The following is a 12,159-nucleotide window of genomic DNA, read 5'->3' as shown; positions in this document are numbered from 1 at the left end:
GGTTAAACTCCATCAGCACGGCGTTCGAACAGCACTGCCGAGCATTCATCTAGCGAATCTCCGCTCTCTTCCCAACAAAACTGACGAACTACATCTCCACACACGAACTAATAAGGACTTCTCAAACTCTGCTTCACTGTGCTTCAAAACCTGGCTGAGTGAAGCCATTCCGGACAGCGCATTACATCTGCCGGGCTTCCAGCTGTTCAGAGCGGATCGCATCGTGGAGTTAACGGGGAAAACGAGAGGCGGTGGAACATGCCTTTACATCAACGAAAGTTGGTGTACAGATGTAACAACATTAAAGAGGATGTGCTGTCCTAATCAGATCAAATCACAGACACAGAACAACAATACCCGGACTCAGTTATTATTATTCTTGGGTACTTTAACAAAGCAAATCTCACACGTGAACTGCCCAAATACAGACACCACATTACATGCCCCACCAGAGACAGGAATATACTGGATCACTGCTACACAACAATAATAGGATGCATATCGCTCTGTCCCAAGTGCAGCTTGGGAACCCTCTGATCACTGTCTGGTTCATCTTCTTCCGACCTACAGGCAGAAATTAAAATCAACAAAGCCAGTTGTATGGACTGTAAAGCTATGGACTAATGAAGCAGAGCAGGAACTACAAGCCTGCTTTGACCACTGATTGGAGTGTTTTTGAAGCTGCAGCTACAGACCTGGACGAGCTCACAGATACTGTTATATCAACATCTGTCAGTGGATCACCAGCTTTCTGACGGACAGGCAGTAGCTTGTGAAGCAGGGAATATTCACTTCCACCACCTGTACCATCAGCACTGGTGCCCCCAGGGATGTGTGCTCTCCCCACTACTCTTCTCCCTCTACAACAATGACTGCACTACCAAGGAAACCTCTGTCAAGCTCCTGAAGTTTGCAGACGACACCACTGTCATCGGACTCATCCGAGATGACGATGAGTCTGCATATATAAAAGAGGTTGAACGGCTGGCTGTCTGGTGCAGTCAAAACAACCTGGAGCTGAACACGCTCAAAATGGTGGAGATGATTGTGGACTTTAGGAGGAACACCCCAACATTGTCCCCCCTCACCATTCTAAACAGCACTGTGGCAGCAGTGGAGTCATTCAGGTTCCTGGGCACTACCATCTTACAGGACCTGAAGTGGGAGACACACATTGACTCCATTGTGAAAAAGGCCCAGCAGAGGTTGTACTTCCTTCGCCAGCTGAGGAAGTTCAACCTGCCACAGGCGCTGCTGATACAGTTCTACACAGCAGTCATTGAGTCTGTCCTCTGCACTTCAATAACTGTCTGGTTTGGTGCAGCTACGAAATCAGACATCAGAAGACTACAGAGGATGATTCGGACTGCTGAGAGGATTATTGGTTGCCCCCCCTGAAACGACTTGTTGATGAGAGAGGTCAACGGAGAATGGCCAGACTGGTTTGAGCTGACAGAAAGGTTACGGTAACTCAGATAACCACTCTGTACAATTGTAGTGAGCAGAATAGCAACTAAGAATGCAAAACATGTCAAACATTGAGGCGGATGGCACACAACAGCAGAAGACCATGTCGGGCACTTTATTAGGATCATAGTGTTCCTAATAAAGTGCAAAGTTTAGTGTATATTGTAAGACTAATGCTGTATACACTACTGGTCAAAAGTTTTGAAACAAGACTGAAATGTTTCTCACGATTTTACAAATCTTTTGATTTGATGGCATATTCTTAACTGTTTGAAATTAGTTTTGTAGACAAAAATATAATTGTGCCAAAATATTAACAATTTATTTAATTATAAAATTAAAATTGAATTAAATAAAAGTTTTTGAAATTGATGACCTGGACCAAATAATAAAGAAATGCAGCCAACAAGTGCCCAACATAGATGGGAACTCCTTCAATACTGCTTAAAAAGCATCCCAGGGTGATACCTCAAGAAGTTGGTTGAGAAAATGTCTACAAAGTACATGTCTGCAAATCCTAGGCAACTTTTATTTTAGTCACAACATAATTCCCATAGTTCCATTTATGTTATTCGATAGTTTTGATGACTTTACTATTATTCTAAAATGTGAAGAAAAAAATATATAATAAAGAATGAGTACGCGTTTCAAAACTTTTGACTGGTAGTGTAACTCCTGAAAAAAAAAAAAAAAAAGAACAATAACCTTGTTGCAGCTAATCAAATCAGTAACTAAATTACATTTATGCATTTAGGCAGATGCTTTTATCCAAAGCGACTTACAGTGCACTTATTACAGGGACAATCCCCCTGGAGCAACCTGGAGTTAAGTGCCTTGCTCAAGGACACAATGGTGGTGGCTGTGGGGTTCGAACCAACGACCTTCTGATTACCAGTTTACCAGTTATGTGGTTTAGACCACTACACCACCACCACCACTCCACAAATTATTGGCACCCTTGCATTTTTTTTTTTTTTTTTTTTAAATAATGCAACAATTCTTCCAAGAAATTAAAAGTATGAAAGCTGCTTCTGTCACAGTTATAGATATGATAGTCTGACTAAACAACAGCAGTGAATTAAGTAGTCAGTTCAAGTTTACTTAAGAGTGCACATAGCCTCAATCTGTTCCTCTGTTATCTTTCCCAAATGTATATTCATGACACACTTTCATGAATCTCACAGGAGAGAAACAGTGTGAATGTGATTTATATAGTGTAATAAAAACAAAGACTTTATTCAACAGAGAAGTAATCAATATTCAGTGATGTGCATAGCAGCAGGTGCTTGAGATTAAAAAAGGGCCATCAGGAGGAACAACAAAGATGAAGCATGAACAAAGTTATTAATGGCATTATTTGTGATATAAAAGAATAATAACTATTCATAACACTAAATGAAGAGTATGTAGATTTGAGATTCATCCACCATTCACTTTCATTATATGGAAAACAAAAAGTGACAAAGAATAGCATTCTACGTGTTTTCACAAAAGAAAGAACGTCAAACAGGTTTGGAACAACATCAGGGCGAATAAATGGTGATAATTTGTTCATTTTTGAGTGACCTATTCATTTAATGGTGAAAATGAACTACAGTAATTCTTTAAATATGAAATTATAAAAATAAAATTACAAATGTAAAATTACAAACAACAATATGAAATAGAAAATTATAAAATATATACTATTTCAAGACAATGACAAAGTTTAAGGCTGCACTGATGCTGAGCATAAGAGCTGCCTTTGGTACTAGGGGTCATAGCTGGTATATTTTAAGCTCCTGAGACCCTGTGTCCACATGCACGGACATTATGTTTTCGCTTCACTATAGGCGATGCATAATTTAATTTAAACTGACTGATCTCAGTTAAGGAGATGCTAGGCTGTTATTAAAGGTTTAAACTTTCGATGCATGGTTCATGAGATAAATCAACATGGCACTGATCTCAGCTGAGTTTGTCTTTGGGGGAAAACCCCGGCAAAACTTAATCTGCTACGAAACCTAATTACGTTTTTTGAGTCAAAGGAGTAGAGTCTCTAGTTTAATCCGATATGCCATTTTAAAAATGTAATTGATTTATTGCAAAACGCCATGCTGTTAAACACAATGAGCACATATGTGGACTATAGGCTCATTTTCCTTAAAATATCCTATCTTCACTATGCATTATCACATAGCAAATCAATGGAAGCATCCAAAAATTGGAAAATGTTGCTTTCAGAGGCTGTATAGAGTTAGGGTGAAACAAGATGCATTTCAAACTGTTCTTAGACCAGTGCAGACAGACAGCACACTGGAGGTTAAGTAATTCCCTTAAAAGGAAGCAAGATACAAAGTTGGTGGCAGTGATTGGATGTTGCTGCCCATTACTTAAAATTAGAATTATATATACTAATTTCTGGTGTAACGTCTGTAACGTCTCAAAAACCTGACTAACCAATACTCCTGGAAACATAAACAATTTGATTTAAAAAAATCTGACTCTATATCTTGGTATTATTTAAAATATCAAAATTAAGTGAAATGGTCCATATAAGTGGAAATAATAATTATTTTTTTTTGCATGTTTCTTAGAGACTACTAGTTACAAATAAAAAAATGGAATGGAAAATGCACACAGCAGTCACGCTCGGGTCTCAGGAGGTTAATATGGCTTCTATGTAGAGGTCGACCGATTAATCTGCATTTTTTACATAATCGGCATCGGCCAATATCCACGCATATCAAGCCGATTATTAGGCAGGCGCATCTGTGGGCAGCCTAGTGTTGTTGGGGAACACGTGTTCAACGCACACTGCCCCTAGAGTCATTTTCCAGCAGAGTGAGCAGACCTCATCCAGTGCCTAAGGAAGGAGCTAAGTTCCTTGGAGAAAACAGTAAGGGTTAAATTTGTATAACTTCTTTAGATTTAATTAAAAACTTTTGATATGTTACTGCCAACTTCAAGAAAAAACGTGACAAACGCGATAGTTGACATGACGTTCGGCTACTTTGGATATTGATAGCGTAGTTGAAGTTGCATTATCACAGCAGAAGGGTTGCTATCATGTCACAATAAGTAAGCAAGAATTTTGCAATTACAGACAGTGAATCTGAGACTTTTATTTGTTCTGTTTGTGTGTCTTATATTTGAGAGGGTTGTCACTCAATGCAGATAAAGAAGTAATAAAAATATAACAACGCACTTATAGGCTATTGAAGGACTGGCTTTGGTAAGCTCGGACGTTATCGGTTCTGCTGTCGGTACTGGAGAAATTAAGAAAATACATTCTTTATTGCTATAAAGAGAAAGTTATTTTATCTCGCCAGCCATTTCTATGTATAATAATATGAAACCATTTGTCTGTGATGCAATTTAGCTATTCGCAGTCAGAGAGAGAGAGAGAGAGAGATCTCTCTCACGCGGTGCCACAGCGAGCACAAAAACGAGCCCAACACGAGCCCAGCTTAATGAGTGACAGAACTAAACATTCAAACATAGCCTGGTTTAGATCTGTGATTATTAGTCTGATTTTATTTTAGATTTCAGCCTTCCAAAGATTATAAAAAGAATATTTATACATAAGCCGCATTCTGTCTAGCACAACTTCCTTCCCTTCACAGCGGTGCACTGACATTTCTCCCTAAAACTCAAACTTAACGTCAGAATCAGCACAATCTGTGATTGTTGTAAAATGCTACTGTTGCTAAATTGCGGGACGCGTTTAATAATAAAAAGAGCGCAAGAGATACTGTTCCCAAAGGTGGCGCTCGAAACACACCATAAAGAGACAAGCAAAGCATAGGCTACTTTGGGTTTCATGCATCTAAACGATCAACTATACACAAAAATATGTCAAAACGAAAGGCTTGGAGATTCACTTAAACACAGTTTATGTCTTAAATGGACGTAGTTATGGAAATAGTTGGGAGAAAATATGCTGCATCAGGAGTCTATTAGATCTGAACTCGGTCTTAAAGGGGAAGCAGTCTAATCAACATGTTGACGATTGAGCCATTACTGCGAATCAAACAACAAAAGGCAAAGAGAAAATCACTTACAGCTCTTGAATGAATAACTTCTGCATTAATCTATCTATGATAAACTATGCAGTGTTATTTTACAATTGATTACTTTATTAGATTTCTTATTAGACCACACCTGAACAGTAATGTTAGTATGTAGACCTTCCTGAAATTAAATCACTGTGCCTATATAACATTTATATTTGTGTAATATATATATATATATATATATATATATATATATATATATATATATATATATATATATATATAAACAAAAAGAACCGTTAAGAATACCGTTAAAGTACCGGATCGATAAGCAGTATCGGTAATAGTAATACCATTAAAACCTTAACGATACCCATCCGAAGCCTGTGCTTCTCTTGGATGCTCTGAATATTGGATTACGTGTCTGGATTGCCCCTTAATTAAAGCTGCATTTGGATCTCAACCTTCGGTGTCTCGGAGCAGTTCAGTAACACCTGCTTTGTTTATTTAATATATTTGTTATACATTATTTATACAATATGTTTTTACATTATACATTTTTAATTTAAGTGTACAAGTGCAGATTGGTCAAGTGTTCAATAAATGTATTTGTTGAGAAATTTTGTCTATCTTAAGTAATTATTTGTGTTATCTTTCAAATAAAAGGTTCAAATAAGAGGTTAAAAACAAGCACATATTGGCCAAATATCGGCCAAAATAAATCGGCAGCATTAATCGGCCATCGGCCGACCCGGATTTCAAAAGATCGGCATCGGCATCGGCCTGAAAAAAACAATATCGGTCGACCTCTACTTCTATGTATTTTATATAAATACAGCATTATGTATTTTGAGGCGGCAGAGAGCCTGCTCACAGCAGCCTTAACTTGCAGGTATAAAGTCACCATTAGAGATAGAATCACAAAGCTTCTGCCTTGCCTCATTAACACAGGGTTATGCACAAGGATAAAGTACCTCTCCTTCTTACTGCCCAGTTTGTTGGCTGTGTATTGGTCCCCATAACCTATGAGGTTCAGCTGACGAGAGAAGATGTTTACTCGACTGCCAACAAATAGATCCTCTGGATGGAGGTCATCATACTTGGTCCGCCTTAGAAAGGTGCGCTGGTTCTTCACATCAAACTATATCAATGAGAAAAAAGATGCTTGTGAAGGGGACGAAGCTCAAACATAGCTGGATGTTAAGAGTCAGAAATCTGATCAGAACGCACCATCTCCACTGAGCCATCTTTAGAGTAGTAGAGCAGCTGGTATCGTCGCAGGAGAGCAGCACTGGGGTCGTACCACTCAGCCAGAAAGGCAAAGCGTTCCTCCTGTGTATAACACAACAGACACAACAAAACATACAGTGAAGACAGGCCCAGCAGTGGAATGTCACTGAGATGACCCTCATTCTTGGACAAGGAGCCACAACAGCCGTGCTCTGACCCTCAACACAGACAGGCAGCTGGGCCTTGTTAACATGCCGAGTCAGAAGTTCAGGCCATCAGCCTTTGATCCCCTGGGGAGCCTCACCGTGCATAGGGAGCTATTATTCAACTGCTGGAACTACTGCTCATGAACTCACACACAAACATTTGGTATGCACAAATATAGACATTCTGGTTGAAGCGATCACAAGATAATTATTTCATTCCATGGCTGATATCCGATTTGATGGCTAAGATTATAAATCTATACAATTATTTCTGTTTAAATAATAAAACAAAAATAAAATAAATGTATTACTGAAGAAAAAATTGTTTAAACGAATACTCCGGGTACAATACAAGTTAGCTAAAATCAACAGCATTTGTGGTATAATGTTTACTACCACAAAAATATATTTCAACTCGTCCCTCCTTTTTCTTAAAAAAAAAAAAGCAAAAATCTGGGTGACAGTGAGGGGCTTACAATGGAAGTGAATGCTCCCAATCTGTAAACATTAAAATGCTCACGGTTACAAAATTATAGCAACAAGATGTAATCAATATGCGTGTTAACATGATTTTAGTGCATTTAAATAACTTTTCTGTGTAAAGTTATAGCCAATTTTACAACTTTGTTGCCATGATGACATAACGTCGTAACCCTAAAGCGATGATTTAAACAACTAAAATAAACACACAATTTTTAACAAAAGAATTAACATTTGTGCTTTAAAAAATTATAAGATAAACATTTCTGCATTTAAACCCTCTAAAAATTGGCCCCATTCACTTGCATTGGAAATGCCTCACTGTAACCCAGATCTTTGCTTTTTTTTTTAAAGGAAGGACGAAATATATTTTTGTGTTAAATTGTGTTAAAGGTCAATGCCAATCCCAATTTTTTTAGATCATGGTGGCTGATAATACTGTATCATATATATATTGTTTACATAAACATAGCACAAGTACAACTTCATGTTGATTTTACCGGTATCACTTAATATGGTCTTAAAAAAATATACTGAATGATTTGTAACCCTTATCACGAAGTCCTCTAAAGCGAGACACCCAGTATAAGAAATAATATTTTCACTTGCAAAAAACAGTCCTCAAAAGAACAGTATACTAAAACAGACTTTATATAAATCACTGCCAGAATTACTCTTGTTCCACTGTGAAGTGGTTGATTTCCAATTGACAATAACTCAGAGGTGCCCTTGAACAAAAACATGGAGAGTATCCTTGTGTGATTTCTGTTTCCTGCAGATCACCTCCTTGTGGGTAAAATCCAGCATATAACAGACACAAATGGGTCAGGGGTAGGTTCCTAAAAGCATGAGCAGAATACTGATGAGAAACTATCTGCTAGTCCTAATTATTATGTAATCCATAATATCTATTAATATTAATATATTGATAATTACTGAGAAAACTGACAGAAAACCATTTACTCACCCTTCTGTTGTTACAAACATATATGACTTCAATTCTTTTGTGGAACACAAACGAGTAGGGCTGGGCTATATGACAATAACAACGTGACGATGATATAAAGTGTCAATTGAGCAAGATTATGCTATTTCCTGTATTGCAATACGTAAATGTCCATGTGCGGGGAGTGTCCATATCTATAGGTGAGCAGGACTTCATATGAGGCTAAATGTAAGTAAATGCGGTTTTCAATCACAAACACACATTGAATGTAGCCTGAGAGAATTAAGGAAATATGGACAGGGTTTTTCTGGCATTGAAAATTTCAGCATATTCAATGACATTCATCCTGCGTTCGGTGCTTTATAAGTGCTATAATACTTTTCATCTTCACACACGCATCTGTGTTTCATGTGAGGGTTTCAACTCTGGATGAAGTCCAGTAGGCATCCAGGCATTGCTCCAAAAAGGGCTGTTTGCTCCAAATCGCCATTGAAGATATAGGTAGCCCCTAACCTAACCCTTTCCCTAACCTTAACTGTGAGTGGAAGTGACGCCCCCTTTTGGAGTTAGTGCAACCACCTTTTTGGAGTAACCCCACCCTCTTTTGGAGATTCCACCCCCATTTGGAGGTCTCCAACCTGCAGATAGACCTACTTGGGATATTTGAGCAACTGAGACAGGAGAGGGCAAAATGGGATCCCTCGCAATACTCAAGCCAGCTTCAATCCAACATATAATAGAACAAAAAACTTACATGACCCATTTGAATTAGGCCTATACTGATTTATTTACCTTAAAGCACTATAGAGGAAGTCAAACATCTCAAATGGCTAGATAGACTGAAATTCAAACCACCACTGTCGAGAAAATTAAATACGCTGACTACCACACCTGGAGTCGCAAGTTCGAATCCAGTGCATGCTGAGTGACTCCAGTCAGAATTCCTAAGCAACCAATTGGCCCAGTTGCTAGGGTAGGTTGGGTCACATTGGGTTAACCTCCTCATGGACGCTATAATGTGATTCTCGCTCTTGGTGGGGCATGTGGCGAGTTGTGCATGGATGCCATAGAGAATAGGTCTCCGTAGTAACGCGCTCAAAAAGCCACGTGATAAGATGCACAGATTGACTGTCTCAGACAGTCAACAATAAGTTGAGTGTTTGTTTGTTTGTTGTTTGTTAGCCTCAGTCACCTTTCACTTTTATTGCATTTTTTTCATGCAGTTAAAGTAAAAGGTAACTGAGGCTGTCAATCTCCAACATTCTGCCTAACTTCTATTGTGTTAGCAGAATTCTCAGCTCTTCAAAAACAAACTCCAAGAAAATCCTTTTAACAATTGAGTGGTCTATCATGAATCTACCAGTAATGGGACCTCTTCCCCAAGCAAGGCCTATTTTTAACCCTCAGTCAGCTGTGGAAGAGATAATATAGACAATGAACAGCACTCTTTGTACAAATAAGCTGAGGCACGTGTATGCACAGTAAGAAACCCTTTCTTTCTACATAACCAGCATCCTTAATTTTTTGTGGACACCACTTTCACACCGGGTCTATGAATTAATTTCCAAAGATGTATCAGAATTGACACTGTGCATGACACATTTTGTGGAGACACTATTTAGAGAAATATTACGATTTCTACAGTGAAGTACTAAAGAGATCCAGGTGCTATTATCCAAAGTTCACATCAATAATTATAAGCACCTCTTCTTTGAAGTCTTAAAACAGTCAACAATGGGGAAAAAATAAATGTGAGGACTTTGTGCCAAAATGTCTTTTTTTTCCTCCCCACAGCACAACTATGAAACAATTTACAGTGCATTTTCCAACCAATGCTAGTGTGTTATAATGCCTATATTTCCATGATTAAGACTAATAGCAGGTGTGCAAAATGAGAGCTATTATATGTCCACACATACTGCCTGGGACAAAGTTACCTGAGGACAGCTGTATATTTAAGAAGAAATGAGTAACCATAGGAACTGAAGTCTTTTTCTCAAATATTAGCACCATAGCGGGTCTAATATGCCATCTGTTGTTCTTTAGCAATAGTGTCATAAAACCCTGAAGTTCTTCTGCTACATTTTTACAGGTGGAATTAAAACACTTTGAGGGTAAACAGGGGCTCCAAATGAACATTCCAGCACAATAAAATCACAGACTGCTGGCATATGATCCTGGCCAGATCGAACTGGAAATAGCTGGGCTTATCTGCCACCACTAACACTGAGGAAAAAAGGGCTTTCCTACCAAAAGCCCTTCTTGGAAGCAAGGACTTTCTCAGACACCTGCTGTTGGCCTATGCTATTACTGCAAACATTTCATGCTGTCTGTAAGAAATGGATCAATGTACACAACTTATGGAGACAGAATGTGAATTGGAAAGTAAAACAGTGTAGGAGTACAACAGAGCATGAAGATGATGTCTAATTCTTGTACAATTATACAGTATATGCACTTTTCATATTGACATGAAATATTTGTCTTTTTAAAAATCATTCCTGTCAAAAAAATATAAAAGGTGATTAAAATGGTAAAAACATATATATATACTTACATACATTTTAACCTAAAATTTTGTTCATTCAAAAAAGCTCATGGAAATTGTTACTGCAAAAAGTATTATGTTACACACAGAATAACAAGGTTTAGATTATTGTGCAAATAACACAAAAAAAAGTGTAATAGCATTCAAATTCTTGATTACATTTAAATGAATTTATTTGGCATCCTATGTCTTCATTATAATCACAATCCTAGAAAGAATTAAGTTGTAAAGTCTGAGGCCAGACAGTCAATCAGTTTTCATATAAAGTTGAGAAACTCTTAATCAGCTTGCTGAAATTAGCCAAATCTACTTTCAGACTGTGAAAGAGAGGCAAATTATTTGGAAACTTCAAGTTGCTCTCTCAAGGAACTTTCTTTATGTAAAAGAAAAACCACTTGACTTGACTAAATCCTGACATCTAGTGGCAGATCACACCAGTACATGTCACGACAACGGTGGAAATGCAACAAATTATAAAAAAAACATTATATTTTAATGGGGGGTGGGGTGTTAGTTCTTTTAATTATTATTATTCGATGTATTCTTGGTCATTTACGTTGTAGTTAACAACATTCGCGTAGTACTGCATTCCATTCAATCTATTGTAGACATGAGGATAGACATTTGTCGCCAAAACGCATTAGTGTGACCAGATGACCGTCATAAAATATACTATTAACAGCTAAAAATGTTAAAACAATAGTTAAATGTAGTGTGAAAAGCATACTTCTTCGTTTACGGAGGATTTATATAGCCAATGTGCTTGTTGTCACTTTCACTCGCTATCTAACTCCATAATAGAAAATGTTTCTATTTACACGAGGCTGCGATATTTCATATTTTGGTGCATGTAGCACATTTGATATCACTGGTTTATGTGACTAATGTTTCTATTAGTGTTTAAACTTTGCGCAGGCACACAGTTAACGACTTCCTCCGAACAAAACGCATATTCATGATTACAGAGTTCAATACTTGATTATCCATATCTAAAGACAGGAAAACATAATCTACCACTTACCATGTCTGAATTGATTTATAATGAAATACAATGTTTGTTGCCGGTTGTTTAACAGACGGTTGATTGTCTTCCTTTAGCCTCGATGTTAAATCCCATCACCATAGCAACAACATCGGCCGTGTTACCGTAAAACTAAGAAATACAAAATATCTCCTTTAAATTTATATCTACAGAATGCAGTGTTTCGACATTCAGCTCATTTCGATTTAAAAATTTTGGGGAATTTACGAACGTTGATTTTCATCGTAACCCGGAAGTGAAAGTTA

The 12,159-nt window shown here is 37.6% G+C and overlaps 1 protein-coding gene across 1 annotated transcript in view; it reads right to left on the bottom strand.

Annotated features, from left to right (window-relative positions):
* The window catches only part of nme7 (NME/NM23 family member 7), a 58,061-nt gene extending 45,920 nt beyond the window's left edge, over positions 1 to 12,141 (bottom strand). Inside the window, exons 1-3 of the mRNA XM_052130032.1 lie at positions 11,894 to 12,141; positions 6,693 to 6,794; positions 6,437 to 6,603 (exon numbers count right to left, since the gene is read on the bottom strand). Of these exons, the coding sequence (XP_051985992.1) occupies positions 6,437 to 6,603; positions 6,693 to 6,794; positions 11,894 to 11,896 (272 nt within the window). The 5' untranslated portion in view covers positions 11,897 to 12,141. The remainder of the gene's footprint in view (positions 1 to 6,436; positions 6,604 to 6,692; positions 6,795 to 11,893) is intronic.
* Between the last annotated feature and the right edge of the window lie 18 nt (positions 12,142 to 12,159).

The sequence above is a fragment of the Xyrauchen texanus genome, chromosome 7, assembly GCF_025860055.1.
Source record: "Xyrauchen texanus isolate HMW12.3.18 chromosome 7, RBS_HiC_50CHRs, whole genome shotgun sequence".
In the NCBI taxonomy this organism is placed as follows: Eukaryota; Metazoa; Chordata; class Actinopteri; order Cypriniformes; family Catostomidae; genus Xyrauchen; species Xyrauchen texanus.
The sequence above is the reverse complement of the archived record's forward strand: the minus strand, read 5'-3'. Positions and strand labels throughout refer to the sequence as shown.